General features: G+C 42.0%; 2 protein-coding genes across 2 annotated transcripts; both read right to left on the minus strand.

Moving 5' to 3' along the window:
* Positions 1 to 268: 268 nt before the first annotated feature.
* LOC119654084 (lysozyme 2-like) lies at positions 269 to 616 on the minus strand. Its single transcript, XM_038059248.1, has one exon. It carries the CDS (start codon positions 614 to 616, stop codon positions 269 to 271), a length of 348 nt encoding a protein of 115 aa, XP_037915176.1.
* A 16067-nt stretch (positions 617 to 16683) lies between these two features.
* LOC119654085 (lysozyme 2-like) lies at positions 16684 to 17031 on the minus strand. The gene has a single exon (XM_038059249.1). It carries the CDS (start codon positions 17029 to 17031, stop codon positions 16684 to 16686), a length of 348 nt encoding a protein of 115 aa, XP_037915177.1.
* Between the last annotated feature and the right edge of the window lie 2441 nt (positions 17032 to 19472).

Genomic DNA, 19472 nt, shown 5'->3' on the forward strand with positions numbered 1-19472 from the left:
GGTGGCATCTGCCTATGATACTATCTTGAACCCTTTGGCTTTGGTGGTGATCACAGCGATGACTACCGTCCACTACCGCCAAATTTTTTTATGAATACACAAGTAAAGGCAAAAGCCTCCAAAAGCTGTATAGTTTGATAGACGCCGCGGCAAGTTTTAAGTCAATGCACCTTGATTGGAAATGATGTACCAGTAATATAACATCAAGAAATTATCAAAGTCAAATATTTTTCGTTAAAGATCTTTATTGAAATTTCAGATCAGCTCCTTAGATGCAGTCAGCAACACTTGGGGCAGTTCCGTTACAATAGTTGAGCCATCCGTACCAGGCCTTGAATCCTTGTTGTTGGTAGACAAGTTGGGCACACTTCCAGGAGGCTGACAAGTTTCCGAGAAGAGCGGTACAGGCGATTCCACAGCTATTGTAGGAGGAGACATTTCCTTGACACCACCATTGGTTGTTGATTTGGAAGAGACCGAAATCTTGGGTTCCATTGTAGTTGAGGGCACCGACGGCTTGATCGTTGAAGGATGATTCGTGTTGGATCAAACAAATCCAGTTGGCGAGGGTGATCATGTTGGTTACACCATAATCGTGGTAGAGGATACGAGCCATCTCACAACGGCTGTAAATCCTGGCTTGAGCACAGGAAACAAGAACAAGGAGGGCAATAACTGCGATGGCTTTCATCTTGGATACTTCGGTTCTTCGGTACACTGAAGGAACTGATGAGGATTCGTCCCAGTGGCTGCTCTTTTATACCCGTTTTGCTTTGGCAGATAATTATCCAGACAGATTCATGAATACAAAATTGCATTTCATATCAAATAACAATCTTATGTATTAATTTTAGTTTATTTTCGGTATCAAATCTAGATTATCATAAAATACTTCAAAATAAGCTTTCGTCAAGATTAGATAGATGTGAATATCTCCAATCGAATTTTATATTTTATGGAAATTTTCATTGAAAATCTGCTTATCACTGATTAATGATTAGAGAACTTGTTAGTGTTGTTATTGTCAAAAAGCATGGTGCGTCAAGTATGTAGAACTAGATCACTTTGATTCTTTTCATCTGATTGGAAAAAAATACGTACTTCCTGTCTGGTCTTTTAGCACTTGCACCGGATTGGGCCTTAGAAACTAGTGAAGTCTGACAATGTTAACTTGTATACTATACCCGAGGGGGAGAAAAACCCGAGGAATTGCTCCTTTCTGGTTCAGATTCTCTTAAGGCAAGATTGTCCACATACATATAACCTTCGTGATTTCAAATTACTGCACTAATATGGGATCAAAAGCTAATAAAAGTTAAGTTATAAAAATGTGCTTAAGATTAACCACTAAAATATTCCGAAAAGTAGATTGATTATTTACATTATAGTCACGATTACGGAATTTACCTGAATTCGGATCAGCATATTTCGGGCATGGGTTCGGTAGCGGTCTACGTACGTCTAAATAGGGAACTCCCGACATACCAGTTTTACGCCGAGGTCCACCAGTTGGATATTCCTAAAAGCTGTCTAACGTCTGTCAACGATGTTACCAACATCATCGCTCTATCTTAGGCAGGATCTGCAACGTCTGCTTTTTCTACCATAGACCTTGCCGATTAGGTGACCCGCCCACCGCAACCTGTTGAGCCTGATTTTATCCACAACCAGACGATCGTCTTATCGTTCATCCTCATGTTGGGGGCCAAAAATTCTACGGTTGATTCTTCTCTTGAGCCCGGCCAAGAGTTCGCAATTTTTCTTACTAAGAACCCAAGTCTCCGAGGAATACATGAGGACTGCCAAGGTTATTGTCTTGTACAGTGAGAGCTTTGACCCTATGGTGAGACGTTTCCATCGAAACAGTTTTTGTAAGCTACAATAGGCCCTGTTAACTGCCAATAGTCATATGCGAACTGGGTAAGAGAAATTATTAACGGTCTCAAAGTTGGAGTCCCCTATCTTTATTACTTTCGTTTGACAAATACGATTTGATGTTGGTTGTTTGGTTTTTGGTGTTCACATTCCCCCCATATATTTCGTCTTGCCTTCATTAATGTGAAGCCCAGAATCTCTCGCTCGATCTGCAGTTTGGAGCAGTTTGTACGTCTCGAGTCGTTCTCCCCATGATGCCGACATCTTCAGCATAGGCTAGTAGTTGGGTGCCTCTGGCATTTACCTCAGCATTTTTCCAGGGCCAGGTTAAAAAGGTTAAACGATGGGGGTCCTCCTTGTCCCTAATCGCTGTGGTGAGAATGATCCTGCTGCCTGGCCTCGCACATTGGTCGGGGTCAGCCTAGTTGGTCTTATAAATTTCGCCCGGGGAAAGAATTTTTTCATAGCTGTGTATAGTTTTGGCTTGGCTATGCTATCATAGGCAGCCTTAAAATCGATGAAAAGATGGTGCAACTATATTGTATAGAGAGAGAGAGAGAGAGTGCATAACTTTTCGCTTATGTTTTCAAAGCCGATAACAATAAGTTCTATTTTTTGGCTGACTAAGAAACCTACTCCGAGCACATGGCTTACCCGATGGCCATTATAATATATGGTGGGGCTCTTCTAATAGAAAGCGGTCCCTGTCCAGGGCTCTCTTGCAACGCAGTTTGGGATAGGGTATCGGCTAGCTGCTGGGCAGCATTTGATTTGCACAGGGAGCGCAGGTTCCATTTGAAAATGTGCAAATCGTTATTCCGTTTACTTTGACGGGTTCGTAATTGTAAAAGCCCCCCTGTCCGAGGCTTTTATTGCTTCATAACAAGTTGTTTTATGTCTAGGCTTGTCAAGCCTATCTAATCCCCAAACTGGTGGACACTTCGTGCAATTTGTCCCGTTTTGATGCACGGGAGACTTGCCTTCATCCTTCTCCGTCTGCAGCTTTTTATTAAGAAAGAATTCCTGTTGGTCACCACGTAGATATAGAGGTAAAGTTTGGTAGTAAAACTGTCGGTGTTGGTTCAGTAGGGGTTTCCTAGGATTTATGCTCTATCGTGGGTACTAATCTACGTTTCGCCTTCCGACCTGTACTACCCTTTGACCAGCATAATATTGAATTTTCAAAATTTGTTGAAAAAAAATGTTCCCTAATAATCGTCTTGGCGTACCAAATTGTTCCCAAACAATTCACAGTTTTCAAAGTTTAGTAAAAATCCCACTGTCATTAACAAAAGTATAATAAGTCAAAAATGTGTCTCCTGCAAATGGTCCCACTTAGTACGTATTCTTGAGAAAGTATTTTCGGTAAATAGTAACCAGGGGGATCCATGGGAGTTCAAAAGTTCTCTGTCGACGTCGTTGATGTGATGTGATCCTGGTTTTGCAAAGATGATGATTTTGGCATGTGTCAAAACTTCGGGACTCTAGTCGGGCAGTGTGCATTGAGCTTGTCGCTCCGTCTGTGAGTTCAGGAATCAGCTAACTAGAAGCTTTGTTCCCGGTTACACACCCTATTCGGACTATTTCGGGCCACTTTCCACACATGGTGTGCTGGTGCAAGTTTAAAGAAAACGAAAACCACCGAAGGGAAGGGAGAAGAGCTGGGCTTGGGTGTAGTAGGGAATTGCACTAATCCCCGTAGTCCTTAGTGGAATAAGTAAATTCTCGGTAAGCCTCCAGAATTCATGCAATCAAATGCAAAGAAAGTCTGGCATAATGATGCTACAACCGGGGCTGAAGCAGGAACTGCAGTACACTGCAGTACTCCTGTTCTAGAAAAAATTCCCTGAGAAGAAAGGGACAGATGGTTTTGCGCTTATGCCGAGGCCGAAAGGGAAGCATTTCGGAAAGGCGTGGCAGTTATGTAGTCCATAGAAGTTACAACCTTCCTCTAGAAAAACGTCAGCACTGGCATGAAAACGGACTGAAGGAACCGGAAGGGTGCTGAAGGCACATATATACGGTTCCATTCGGTTTAGTTTACTTTCAGTCGAAATCTAAAATTGACCGAATCGAATGAAACCCATTCGCACATATACGGTTCCACTCGGCAAACTGCTCATTTCCGCCTAATGGAACCTTTAACAACTCATGATTAAAATCCACTCAAAGAGGTCAAAACTTAAACTGAACAGTGCGTGTGTCAAAGGCTTGATTGCTTTTTGTTCTCTACATACGAATGCAAACCGTATAAAAATCTGATGAAACCTATTTGTGTCGTGGAAGTAGAGGGAGGCTCTATACGTTTTCAATTAGGTGCCGAATAGACACCGAATTGAAACCTAAACACCAATTCATACTTGTTTTCCTTCCACTGGACATGGTCAGCAACAAAAGACCTGCAGACGTAGACTATCCTTGGCAGAGCGAACTGGAAAAAAATTCACCCGAGTAGTTTTCACAGCACAGAAAAAACAAGGTCAAGAAGAACAAGAAGAAATAGTCCGCCACTCCCCTAGAAAACCGTTTGCCTAACGTCAAAGCGTATACAAATGGCAAAACCACAAAAGAAAAAGCGAAGAAAGGAAAAAGGATTCGACCGCCAGCATTGCTCGTTAAATCGAACAAAAGTAACATTTTTACGAAACTTCTTGGCGAGATCTGCTGTAATATCAACGGTGTGATGTGGGCAGGTAGGTCACAAGGTGACAATTTGCAACGAAAGGAAGAATTGCGTCGTTTGATCGTGGCGCGACTGGCGTTGCGAAAGTAGCGTTCACCAGGGTTGCATTGTGATGCTAATACTATTCTCTTTTGTTATGGTTAATTTTCTTCAGGTTGACTTTTCTGGAGGGTTGTATTGATCATGACATCTTTCTAACGCAATCCAAATCTTACAAATTAAAATATACCGGAGTGCAACCGCTCACGAATTGCTAACCCAGTTTTTAAAATATAACCGCTTTTAAAATATAACCTGACCTACTGATAATTGGTCAAATATAACCAGAAAAAGGACCAAAATTCATGATATTTCCACTCATCAGAAGCAGCATCCGTATGAGTGCCGGCTTCGAGTTCAGGGCGAGGGGTTGGATTTTATGGATTGAATACATAGGGAGAACAATTTTAAGTGTTTACTTAAGAGCGAGTGAAGCAATGCCAAACGTTCATTGCAGACTTAGGGGTCCAGAGGAGCTGCCTTTGACACTGAAAAGTAGACCTTCTTTAGGGGAGACTTTTAAGTCGAGGCATAGTTTTGTCCGGACCTTAGAGAGAAACAGAGATGGTGAGGATAATGGGGCTAGTTTTCAGCATAGGATCCACGGCAACGTTCCAGCTCCCAAACCGCGAAGAAAACATTTTCGACGTAATCTTCGCTTCGAAAGCACTGGGGTCGTCGATAAAGGAGTTGCAGGTTCCAGCAAACTTTCCGACAGGCGATCATCAACAAATTGCATATGAAATATGCGATAAACGTCGCGAAGGCGAACATTCGAAAATTTATCGAGGCTCTAACAATACGCTTGATAATACTTCGGAGAGAGGTGGATCTGTGGATCATAATCGTAAATTCAGTTACGAACCTTTAAACAGCAGCCTTAAAGGCTTCGACCCCGAGGAAGACCTTCAGCTCTTAACAAGCTAGCTACGGAAAGATTGCTGTATCTTCTTCCGTCTAGCTTAAAGAAATGATCGCGATATAGGTCAGCTAAAAAAAACTCCAGTGGTGGATGGAAATTCATGAAAATTTAGTTGTAAATTTGTCACCAGAAAAATTAGGTCTGCAGAAGATCTTCTGCCTTAACGAAGAACAAATGGACCCCATTGTACATTATTATTTTCTGTGTATTACGTTCGGTGCCAAGATTGCCCTATTTCACTATGAAATAGCTGGAAAAGGTATTCCTTCCTATGGAAAATAAGAAACTTTCAGAACCCAGGCTACCAGTCCAGAGGTACATAAACTTGTGTTACACAATCGGACGAACTGCTCAGCGCATTCCTGCCTGAAATAAATTCGATTTGGATTTAGACGGAAAGCTGTTACAGAGACCGTGAATGGGGTTGATCGCGCTGAGGCATACAGCCCTAGCTTTCGACGGGTTCTCTTTATAATGCTCGATACTAAAAGTGCTTTTAATTCCGTAACGGGACCAGATATAGAAGACATGCTAGGAACTTCCATACGCCGAATTATCGAGAAGACGCTCCCTATTTTACGATATGCTAGACCAGAGGAAGGTGGAATTCACGTCGATGGTTGCACAGGAATCCCGACATGCCAGAAGTGTCGGTTGTACAAATTACGTTTCGGCGCTTATTTCTGGAGGCAGTTTTGTATAAGAGTAAAACAAGCTTGGTATATTGATGCGACGGGTAACCGAATGGATGATTGCTAATGATTTACCCTTGCGGTGGAAAAATCGAAGTTGTATCTTGACTTAAAATCCCGCGAAGTATATGGTGGAGATCGTCAATACGAGTATATGATCAAAACCAATGGTTAAGGATCATGAATTGGTTCAACAAGAGCTTTTTTGATAATTTGACGAGTAAGGTTAGTGGGGGCTTATCTTTGGAAGGAGATATCTTCTCCTGAATGAGCCGCGATCCATTTTGGACTAAGGTGTGGAGGCATAAACTGATATTCTTAGGAAGGAGGTATGTCGTAAGGACTGTAACGGGGAGCTTTGCGAGTAGCATTTACCTATGATGCTATCTTACACCCGGCTACGGCGGTGATCGTAGCGATGACTACTGTCACCCTTCTTGTTAAGGACCGCAAACGAGAAGACTTAAGGGAAGTAATTGCTCGTAAAGGATCACAGACCTATACAGTGAATGAGTGGCTAGTGTTTTAAGAAAACGCGTTAAAAGATAGATAAACTATGGGGCTCGCCGGAAACTGACTTCCATGCCTCAGCCAAATATATTATAATATTTCACTTACCCTTATCTCTGAAGGGGCATGGAGGTTTTCGGTCCGGCAAAGTGGGATAAAATGAACAACAGTAGAGCTACCTCCAAATAGCATTGTCACCGAGATACAGCGCCAAGCTCTTCAAACTCAGTTAAGAAGCAATGAAAGTAAGCGATCTTCTTCAAAAGAAGTAACATTACCATTCTCACTTTCGAGGATACTTTGACATAAAAGACGGGAAGTATCAGTAACATAACATCAGGAAATAATCAAAGTCAAATATTTTTCGTTAAAGATCTTTATTGAAATTTCAGATCAGCTCCTTAGATGCAGTCAGCAACACTTGGGGCAGTGCCGTTACAATAGTTGAGCCATCCATACCAGGCCTTGAATCCTTGTTGTTGGTAGACAAGTTGGGCACACTTCCAGGAGGCTGACAAGTTTCCGAGAAGAGCGGTACAGGCGATTCCACAGCTATTGTAGGAGGAGACGTTTCCTTGACACCACCATTGGTTGTTGATTTGGAAGAGACCGAAATCTTGGGTTCCGTTGTAGTTGATGGCTCCGACGGCTTGATCGTTGAAGGATGATTCGTGTTGGATCAAACAGATCCAGTTGGCGAGGGTGATCATGTTGGTTACACCATAATCGTGATAGAGGATACGAGCCATCTCGCAACGGCTGTAGATCCTGGCTTGAGCACAGGAAACAAGAACAAGAAGAGCAATAACAGCGATGGCTTTCATCTTGGATATTTCGGTTCTTCGTACACTGAAGGAACTGATGAAGATTTGATCCAGTGCTTACTCTTTTATACCCGTTTCGGTTTTGAAGATAATCATATATTGGATTCATAATTGCATTTGATTTCAGATAACAATCATTTGCATTCATTTTACCTTTTTTTCACAATCAAAACAAAATTGTCGCAAAAATACTTCAAAATTGCTCTTCTTGTCGAAGATTAGATACGTGTGAAAACCTCAAATCTATCATAGTTTGGTATTTTATGGAAATTTGCTTAGAGGCTCGACTTTCTACCGATTATTGATAAGGAATACTGATTAGGCTCTCATTGTTTTTGGTAAAAATTGATTAGTTTTAGAGCGTATACTATGGAGTAAAGCATGATGGCCATGATAGTGAATTTATCAACAAAAACCGTCTTATCATTAACGTCACATCGTCCAGCGATGACGTAATGAATGTACGTTGTTTGGTCGCAGCAGCACAACCGTTTTTATCTATTGGAGTATCTGTTGGAAAAGCTATTGCAATGTGGGCGGGATCTAATTTATATATAAACTGTAAATGAATTCTCAAGTTGGACGAATTGCTGTCGCTTCTGGCTATGCTCTGCACTCTTTCTTGGATTTTTTGATAGGTTTTTCCTTTTCCTCACCAGTTGATGCCAATTTCAACCCTACATTTTGAAATAGTTTCTTCACGTATTTCAGTGGAAGATGGATATTTCTTGTTTCGATAAGCAAACTGCAAATAGTAGTAAGAGTTGAGAACGTGTTTACATAGAAAATTTTAAGGAATTTAGATTTTTGACAGATTAAATGACCTTAATGATTTGCGTCATATTTCATGCTACATTTATTTCCTTTCCCGTTCGCCCAAAACCACACCCACCTAAATTCAATCGCAATTATGTATTATGAAGTTTGCTGCATGTTAATACAATTTCTTGCAGACCCCTCCTCCAATAATGTTCAACGAGATTAGCTTAGCGCAGAGATCTTAAATTTTATTGCAATTCAAAGACTCCTTTCGACCTTTCGATAATGGATTTCGTAAAAGGAGAAACCACATTTTCAGATTACTGGTATATGTATCAATACATCTGATCCATGGAGGAATCATAATTATCAGAGGCTGGTAACTTTTTTGGGGTTGGCCTCCAATACAAATATTGGGCGTGACACTCATCTTTACTCAACTTCACTTCTTCACTCATCATTATTACTACTGTAGAAAGCACGCTGGCTTGACGAGAGAAGGTGGAAAGGAGGGATTTCCCCTGACCCGAAGTTTCCTCAGTGCTCAAAATTTAAATTTGAATCAAAAAGGATTAATGGGGGCGGTCATAATTTTCGCTCTAGACCCGTATTAATTCCACCCCAGGCCCCGTTTTTCCTCATACTGTCATGTTATAAAATTATTTTGTATTTTAGTGTACCCTAAATGGAGACATGTCGAGAAGTCGGGGTATAGTGAAGCCAATAGAACTGACCATAACATCCACCGTTCATTACTACCTGGTATCTATTGTCCTCCCGCACTGCTCACTCTCCTTAGGGTCATCTTTACAAGGGCATAAATGAGGCACTCGTTGAACCAAGTAAGCTTCTATGATCCGCTGAGAATAAGTGAGTATTTGTAATTTGAAAATTATGAAGATGACACTGGTGTCTTTCTCTGGAAACTCAGTGTGACTCGATATGCTTAGCCTCTTGCATTTGATAAACCCTATGCTGGTGGTGTTCTAAACTATTCAGCTCCTCCTTTGATTTCCTTTTCTTGTACTCTCTGTCGCCTACACTTGCCATTGCTGATGATATTCAAATATGTACCTTAACTTCGAATACTAGTATTCCTGAAGCTCCTGTTACTCCGAACTAGCGTTTTATCTACGTTCAAATAACAAAGTAGTTAATTTAAATCTTGCGGACAAGGTTTACAGGAGAGATCTAGGCTCCAATTCCTTAAGTAGAAGAAAGTGATCCCTATCAGGGCCACGAGGACTTAAGATGGGAATTCTGATGCTACTTACCTTTCACTTGAATGCTTGCAGACTTGTTAATATTATAGATCTTTATTTCTATCGCCAAGAGCTTGTTATAGATTTCGCCGAAAATGTACCATATATTTCGAAATGTCAGCTGAATTCGTGTCACAGTTTCTGGTAGAAGCTTTGTTTTGTCAAAATAATTCTTTCTGATATAATTTCCTTTCCTTTGGCATTTAAGAATTGAAGAATAGGAATTTAATCGTTAACGCAACAATCCAATTGGTTCAGGGCCTTGAAGTGTGTTAGAGCACTTCATTCAAGACCGTAACGGTTCACTTCAGCATTGTCGTAGCCAATAGGAGGCAATATGGTCAGCACTGCGCTCGCCCGAGATTATCGCCCCGATTTGACTCAGGTACTCATTCACAGCTTAGTCTGACACAAGGGGAAGAAAGGAGATCTGAAAACTATCAAAAGAGGTATGCTCAGAAACTAGAGTATGGTGGCCAGTGGCAACTGTTATACCACTGAAATCACCCGGAGTTGATAGCATTCCCCAAGCATTTATCCAGGCAGCCTAGGATTCACCTTAGAGTCTCTTCTGAGAGTGGTAAGGGGCAGCATAGCCCTGGGATATATACCAAGGGCATGGAGGTGGGCAAAAGTGGTCTTTATTCCGAAAGCGGGTAAAAAGGATCCTTTGTCATCCGTTCGTACTCAAAACGGTGGAGAAGATCCGCGTAATCACCTACATCAGTGTCAACATACTTACTGGGCAGGACGGTCAACTGAAACTGCCCTGTATCAGCTGACAGATATACTACGGGATGCCGTAGAAACAAAAGAAATGACATTGTGTGCGTTTTTGGATATCGAAAGAGCATTCGACAACACATCGCACACAGAGATACAAGATACCCTGAGCCACAAAGGAGTAAAAAACACCGTGGCTTTCTGGATTGGCAAAATACTAAAGAGTAGATAAATAGAAGTACTGACAGGTACAAATTCTATTGTCATGAATACGCGGTTACGCGGACGACATTGTATCAATTTGTAGGGGCGTATGTGGATACCCCTAGTGCCAGGTGCAAGAAGCTGGGACTGGGGATCAATCCAACCGAAACCACCATAGTACCATTCACTAGGAGACGTAAGCTTGATCACCTGAGAGCCCTAAGGTTAGATGACATGGAAGTTAAACCAGAAACAGACGTCAAATATTTGGGAATTACGCTACATCAAAAATTACTCTGGAAAGCACATATCGGAAACACTTGTCGGAAAGCTACAAGGGCTCTGATGACTCCATATCAGCGAGAAATAAGGTTGCATCCACAAGATATTACTTAGGATATACAGTCAAATAGTTAGGCCAATGATTACCTATGAGGCGGAAATCTGGCAGAAAGAACTGAACTCAGCACTCAAGCCAGGGAGTTACACAATCTCCAAAGACTGGTTTGCGTGTGTATCAGTGGAGCAATGAAGACATGAGTAACGGCATCTCTGAAGATCCTTCTGGGATTAACCCCCCTCCATCTGCACATATAGATACAGGGAAGGAGGGCAATATTTAGGATGGCCGGATGCATCAGTGAGGTGGGAGGCTACCTAAATCGAAAGAAGACTGATATTGTTTCTAGGCGGTATCCCAAATTGCTATTCCACCCGACAGCCAAGCAGCGACCAAGGCACTTAGGTCCAGTCAGGTGAACTGTAAACTGCTATGGGAATGCATTGAGAGCCTGAATACGCTAGGCTCGTCCAATAAAGTGCTCTAACACGCTTCAAGACAGGCAATTAAATGCAGGTTTTTCTGTTTGTGGAATAACATCTTACAAGGCTTGCCAAACTGATTTAGGTAAACTAATGACACTTTCATCAGTAGCCGTAATCCTGGTTCCGAAAAATGATAAATTAAACCTTGCTCTAGCTTCGGTAACTAATCAGTCAGTTGAGGCCTATAAACCCTACTATGCAGCTTAGAAAACACATTTTTTGCAACTTTCAGGCTCCTCTTCAGAACGAACTTTTATGTTTTCTGTTTAGTCCTTTGTGAAGCGTAGGCAGGCCTTACGGGATGCGAAGAAGGAGGGTTGATTATCTCCAGGCCTGGAAATTTCTCTAAGATCCAGGAAAGAAATTTTCCCGCAGTTACTCCCGTTCCCGATTTTCTTTGTTCAGTCCACTCAAAAACAACGGATCACATGGAGTAATCTTCTGCAAAGAGAAAATCGTTGTTATCATCAAAGCCTTGAGAGATGGGTACTACCCGCAGGAATAAGACTAAACCTACCAAAAATTTGCAGTTCGATTTGCAGAACAAAACTTTGGGTCCCGGAAGGCAAACTTTATAAGATCCTCCGGCTCGGGGACAAGGTCAGATACGTTTACTGATTTGTCCGAAGCCTGCATTGCAGAGAACATCTTCCCTGCTTTATTCGCGGGGAAAAAAATTTAAATACCGGATACTAAACGCAGGCGATGTGCAATATCATTAAATGTAGATTACCCAGACCTTATGAAAGAGGAAGAAAACAAGTTGATTACCCGCGAACCCGGAATAGAGATAGATAAAAAAATAACTAACGCTAAAGGGATAATAAAGGGATCCACGTACTTATTTCCCCGGACCCGGATTTTCTCTCCACCGCTCTACCCCTTTGTTTTATCAGGAAGCGCTACTTGCTGTACACCCGTTTATGTTAGAATAGGATTTTATTTAAGGTGTATTATCTTTTGGCGCTTTTTCGGATCTTCTATAGCTCAACTTCCCTAGATCCCGGTTCTGTATCGATCAAACCGATTGATACTATCGGCGCATGTCTTCGTGAAGTGTCCAAACATGAGGCACTTGAAGTATCACGAAGTTTGCTCCCTCGGACAACTCATCTGATTCGGACTTTTCTTGCCGCTAATAGCCTCTGCGCTGCCTCCCCTGGTAGTCGCATTTTTGCCGCTTGAATATTATCATAGGCTTTCCTGACACTGGATTCTTCACCCAGTTCCTTCAACTTAAATTGCACTTTCAATGCAGTCCACATTTCCCCTCTAAAAGCCACTTCGTCGAAATTCTTGCACTGTATACAGATCTCATATTTTTGGGCTCGCGCCGTGATATTCTCCCCAAGTGAGTTCCTAATTTAGTAACGAAAGCCATAAGTTTTGTCCAGGCTAGATTTCTTCAATTCGAACATGAGATCCTTCCTGGGCCCTGCGGATTTTTCCTTGGTCTGAAGGGCCTATTTCAGCTTTCGTTTGGTGCTTTTTCTTCCTCCTACGATCTATTATAGAGGACCCTAATGGCTTTCATCACGTTTCAATAGCTTGCGCACGTTGTGCTTGTCTTTGATAAACTCGGACAACCCAACTATTTTTGGTTCAAGCTGCATGAAGTGTAGTTCTCAATGAAGCTTGCCCGAATCTCCCTTTTGAAACACTCCCTTAGCCTTTAATGTACTTTTCAGACTTTTTGTCGTCTTTGGTATTGGTGGAGATGGGAGAACTGAGGAGCTCCTCCTGAATGGGTCAATACCTTGATCTTGAAGTACCTCCTGCGTCATCCTTCTTGGACAAAATCGGTGGGTGTCGAGATCGCCTTCGAGAGCCAGCGATTTGCATTCAGCCCATCATTTTTCGCCTTCGGTGTTGATATTCTTGGCAAGGTCTTGTTTCTCTTGAACACCTCTTTCTCCGGTCCGAAAAGTCTCAGTTAACTTCAAGGACCTGATCTCAGAAACTACTCAACCCAAATATCTGGTTATCCATGCACATGATATCCAAGTCTCAAAATACTCTCCATACCGATATCTGTTCAAACAAAATTAATAATATTATATTACCATATTCATTTTAAGCATATTTTTCGGAAATTGGCTGAGAACCCCTCTTAAGTTCATCCTATAAGCAAGTTTTGCTGTAATAAACGCTATACCATAAAAGATGTAACTACCCAGTTTGGTGGAAATTGTACTACAATTATTAACAAAGGTTAATAAGTCAAAACTATAATTTTTGTGCAAATTTATTGCATTCTAAGACTTTCAGTGTCATTATCACATACGAGCTGGGTACAAGTGGCACAAATGCCCACCCACTTGTTTGCAAGACAAAAGCTTATTAAAATCCGTCTGTCTGTCTGTCTTTCTATTTTTTTTATGGATGGAGGTGGAAATCTTAGAAAGACGTGCCAGGTTGCAACAGTGTATGGGATTCTCACCCACCATCCCCACTTTCTCCTTCTTCTTTCTTCGCGGAACGCTTTAAGCAACCAAATCTTCCATTTTACGCGTCTTTCATGCGCGCTCCGCTATTCCAAGTTCCTTCTGTATAGTTTTGATTGCGAAGCTCACCGTACACCAGTTTCCCTCCGACTTCAGCATTTCCCCGACAGTGCTCTGCGGGCTTATACTGATGTTCAGAGAGTCCCAGGGTTCCAGACTCCTCCTCTCTGAGTAAAATCATGGACAGTGGAACATTACAAGCTCCGGGCCCTCAGGTGTGTAACCACATACAGGACAAAAGGGAGAATCATCCAACTGGTGATCATCCTTGGAGCAGATACTTCCTGTAACCACCATGGCCTGACAGGGGTTACGATGGTAGTTAGTCTCGCCGTGTTTTCACTAAATCCATTTCTTAAACGAGAATCAGAGTGTGGGTCCAGCGATCCCTCTCCGAGTCATGCCACCGTAGCTGCCACTTTTCCAGCGACTTTTGCCTTGCTGCCTTTTGGTATTCCGTATCCTTTTCAAGTGGATTCATTTTCCTTTTCTCGGACAGACAACGCGCCTCACTTGCCAGAATGTCCATGGGGACCATTCCTGCAATTACACACGCTGCCTCGCCTAATATTGTTCTGAAGCCCATGCGCACCCTTAGCGCCATTAAGCGAGAAGTCGTATTTACTCTGCTTCAATTACTCTCACGTGCTAGTACTTCATCATAAACTGGTGGCGCGTATAATAGTGTGGAGCGAACCACTCCGGCGACAAGTAATTTGTGACTGTAACTTGGACCTCCAATGTTAGGCATCATCCGCGCTAATGATACGCTGGTATTTGTCGCTTTTTCACAGGCATGGTCCAGGTGTCCATTGAAATTAATTTTAGCGTCAATCTTCAGCCCCAGGTGTTTGATAACCGTCTATGAATTGATAATGTAGCCAAGAATACGAATATTATAATAAAAATATTCCTCTTCCTACAGTAGGTAATCAAGATCGCCTCCCTCTTTTGTTCCGCAAGATCAAGCTCCATCCGCACTTTTATGGCGCTAATGTTTTCGCTAGCGTACACTTCAACATCTTCTGGTTGTTTTGCGATGACTAGATCATCTGCAAAACCGATTATCGTGGCGCCCTTAGGCACGGGAAAGACAAAGACCCCATTGTACATCGCGTTCCACAGGAGAGGACTCAACCCTGAGCCATGTGGTACTCCTGCGGTGACTGTGTACTACCTGGATCCCTCATTCAGAGTTGAACATATTTTTGACATCCAACGTCACCACGGCACAGTTTTTAGACTATTAGACGACATCACTTCGATCGTTAAGTGAGCTTTCCGAAATCCAAATGGTGGGATGGGCGAGTCATGCCTTTTACCACCTTTGTCTTCTTGTGTAAGTCCAACTATGAACATGAGCAGCGAAACTCGTTTATGAGACGTGGTCTATAATCCACGAGCTATTAAGTCGCCAACGGTAGCTGCTTTGTAGTCAACATGATGACTCTAAGTACTTCCGTCCTTCATTTCTGAAGAACTACATATGTAAAAGTTCCTTTGTAATTTCTGGTCTTTCAACTAATTAAAGAGTTCCATGTTTCTCTTGTCTATAATGTTGATCGTCCAGGGTTCAGGGGAGCTAGCATCAGAATGCAAAGTAGAAAGTTGGCTTGCCAGAAGAGATAAATAGTTGATACTCAAGTATAATCTTTAGAAGAGTCGAAAAAAAACTTATTCAGAAGAAAGAATGATCAATATCTTTCTCACCTTGCGCAAAGTGATGAATCTGTCAGAAAAATTTGAACATGCCAAGCAAGTAGGCAATAACGGACTACTGTTGGATCACTCTCAAGACCATTCCACATCAACAACGATCTACGACAAGGGGATGCGCTATCATGCGTCCTCTTTAACCTGACTCTAGAGACAGTGATCCGTGCTGCTGATGTAAATGCAAGAGGTACGATCCTCTTCAAGTCCACCCAACTACTGGCCTATGCTGACGATATCGATATCGACATCATGGGAAGAACCACCCGGGACGTACAAACTGCCCTCATCCAGATCGAGCAGGCGGCCATTGAGTCGAGATCTTGGGCTGCACATCAATGAAGGCAAGACAAAGTATATGGTCAGCATCGAAAACCAACCAACCAACAACATCAAACCGCACTGGTCAAACGGGAAGAATAAAGATAGCAGTATACAACCTTGAGACCGTTGATAATTTCTCCTATCTGGGGTCGAAAATCACAACCGATAACAACTACGATGATGAAATCCGCGCACGGTTGTTGTCAGCCAACAGAGCCTATTTCAGCCTACAAAGACTGTTCCGCTCGAAACGTCTCACCATAGGGTCAAAGCTCTTACTGTACAAAACTATGATCTTGCCAGTCCTCATGTATTCCTCGGAAACTTGGGTTCTTAACAAGAAAAATTGCGAACTCTTGACCGCGTTCGAGAGAAGAATCCTCTGAAGAATTTTTGGCCCCCTACATGAGGATGAACGAGTCCGTAGCCTACACAATTACGAAATCTATAAGCAATACCATGACCGTCCGGTTGTGGATAAAATCCGGCTCAATAGGTTATGGTGAGCGGGTCACTTAATCCGTATGGATGAGAATGATCCCACCCGGAAAGTCTATAAGGGCAATATCTATCGTAGAAAGAGAAGACGAGACAGACCCTGCCTAAGGTAGAGCGATGGCGTAGGTCAGGACGCCAGACAGCTTTTAGGGATATCAAATTGATGGACCTCGGCGCAAAACCGGGATGTCTGAAGTTCCTTATTAAGGCAGGCCTAAACCGGATACTGGTTGTTGCGCCGTTGATGATGATGTTGCAATACATGGAAATTATCAAAGTCAACCATTTCTCATAAAACCTCTTTATTAAAATTTAACATCAGCTCCTTAGATGCAGTCAGCAACACTTGGGGCAGTTCCGTTACAATAGTTAAGCCATCCATACCAGGCCTTGAATCCTTGTTGTTGGTAGACAAGTTGGGCACACTTCCAGGAAGCGGACAAGTTTCCGAGAAGAGCGGTACAGGCGATTCCACAGCTATTGTAGGAGGAGACGTTTCCTTGACACCACCATTGGTTGTTGATTTGGAAGAGACCGAAATCTTGGGTTCCGTTGTAGTTGATGGCTCCGACGGCTTGATCGTTGAAGGATGATTCGTGTTGGATCAAACAGATCCAGTTGGCGAGAGTGATCATGTTGGTTACACCATAATCGTGGTAGAGGATACGAGCCATTTCGCAACGGCTGTAGATCCTGGCTTGAGCACAGGAAACGAGAACAAGGAGGGCAATAACTGCGATGGCTTTCATCTTGGATACTTCGGTTCTTCGTACACTGAAGGAACTGATGAGGATCCGTTCCAATGTCCGTTCTTTTATACCACTGCTTTCAAACATAACTAAACACTAAAGTTGTGATTGCATTTAATTTCAGATTACAATTGTGTGGATTCATTTTAGTTCTTTTTAATAATCAAACCACGATTTTGGAATAAATAATTTAAAATTGCGCTTCTTCTCGGAGATTAGATAGGCTGAACACCTGCAATCTTGTGTCATATTTTATGGAAATTTTCTTGAAAACTCCACCTTTCCCGATTATTAATAAGATAGGTTGATTAGTCTATTATTGTTATTACTAAAAATAGGTGAAGCAAAGACAAGAAAGGATTTTTTTTTGTCTCTGGTATGATATTTATTATCATATACCGATATTCATGGAACAATTTCTTCACTTCCTTAATGTAAAGAGTATTCTAGTCTGGAGCAACTAGTTCACCTATCGCGCCTCCCTTCACCTTTCGCTGATTTTCAACAAAACGTGATCTGAAGATGTTTTTCCGGATAATTTGAAGGAGGCACGTAGCATCAGCTATCGGCCTATAATACTCCTTGCTCTGCTTCTAAAATTCTGCAAAAATATGTCAAAGATGGCTTTTCGTCTTGCTTCGGACATCATTGCTAAGGAAAACCATATTTTTTTAGGGGGTGTGCTCGACTGTAACTAATTTATCGGAGTTTACCAGCTCTGTTGCTAAATCCCTCAATAGTAAAAAAGACGTGCATACAATTTATAATGATTCCTCCAAAGCTTTCGACTCCGTTGATCATATCCTGCGTCTCAAGAAGCTCGATTCGTATGGCTTCACGCCATCAGTACTTTTCTGATTAGGGCCTTACTTATGTGGTAGAGTGAACAGGGTCTCCTTCAACCATCCAGTCTCAACTCCTTCTTTCCCCTCATCTGGAGTGCCGTGTCCTATCATATACCGTTGAAAGTGAAGAAATACTCTCTAAGGATCCGGTTTGTATTGCTAACATCAAAGTTTAGTTGTAAAATTTTACGGTATAAACCAACCACTTCGGTTCGAATGCCCTCCCTTCAACATAGATACAATTTGATAGTTGTGGTTTGTTCGAAAGAGTTATCTTGCTCGCAGGAGACTTTTTACCTTGTGGCAGATACTAAACCATGGGTGAGACTTTGACCATAGCTGGTGGTGGCGTTTGCAGACTTCTATCAACGACTGTGAATCTTCCTGTGCCCACCGAAGCATCAACGAACTAAACGGACTCCGGAGGGTACTGATCCTTGCTCCATCAATTTCATTCCATCGAAAAAGGCTTTCAACAGCATGAACAGGGAATGTAGCCCCGTTGATGAACTTTGATTTTAGGGAATATCAAATGATGCACTTTGTCGGCACCATGTATTGAGAAAGAGCAAAAATTCCACCTTGAGAAAGTACGAAAACTCCATCGCTGGTTATACCGTGCAATGGAACCCATTATCCCTGAATGGCGGACGAGTGTCTCACTTAAAATCTCTGGCATCGTGAAGTATGTGAGGTTTGTCCTAATTATCCACGTTGGGCACCTAATCATTTCGAAGGAAACGGATAAAAGAAGCAAAGACTATCAACGTCTTTAGAAGCTCGCCTTTTCTGGTGGTTTGATCGTTAACAAAAAAGCAACTTGGTTAATAATAGTTGGATTTCCAGTAAACTTTTCGATATCGTTCTCCATATTATTGCCTAGGTTATGTCCATTCCCCTTTACATATGTTACCAAGACTGTTTAGCGCATCCCTGTGCAGCCCCAACAATTTGGGGTTTGGGACCTTAGCCTCTACTAAACACTTCTTCGTGGTGAGATGCGAATACTTTGGCTCTGCTCTCATTAATTTTGACCCCACTCCAGGGTTTGTTCCTAACAGAGATTCTCTGATTGTTGGCTTATTGATCTTTAAGCTTTTTTACCAAATATCCATTGGAACTATTTTTATTTGAACAATTCAAAAAAATTTTTATAAATAATTTTCCGATGGCACAAGCAAAAATTGGCGAGGCAAACCTCTCATAAACCTGCCCAAATTACCTACTACTGAATGCAAGCAAAGAGAAGAAGGAGACCGTTTTGTGACTTTGAAAAAAGGAGATTGATCTCGGTTTTGATGCAGTAGATGTGTTTGTCTGGGGAAGAAAAAAAGAGTTCTTAACGAAATAAAAAACCGAAAGTTCGATGTAGTGAGTCAACTCCAGTTTAACTAATAATTTGGACTCTACTCATTTGTGCACAGAAATCCTCTCTAAAATGGGGATATTTTAAGATCCACCTCATCACTGGAAAGCAATTTCCATTCATTATAGTAAATAGTTTATTTTAAGAATTCCTCC

The sequence above is a fragment of the Hermetia illucens genome, chromosome 4 (genome assembly GCF_905115235.1).
Source record: "Hermetia illucens chromosome 4, iHerIll2.2.curated.20191125, whole genome shotgun sequence".
Classification (NCBI taxonomy): Eukaryota; Metazoa; Arthropoda; class Insecta; order Diptera; family Stratiomyidae; genus Hermetia; species Hermetia illucens.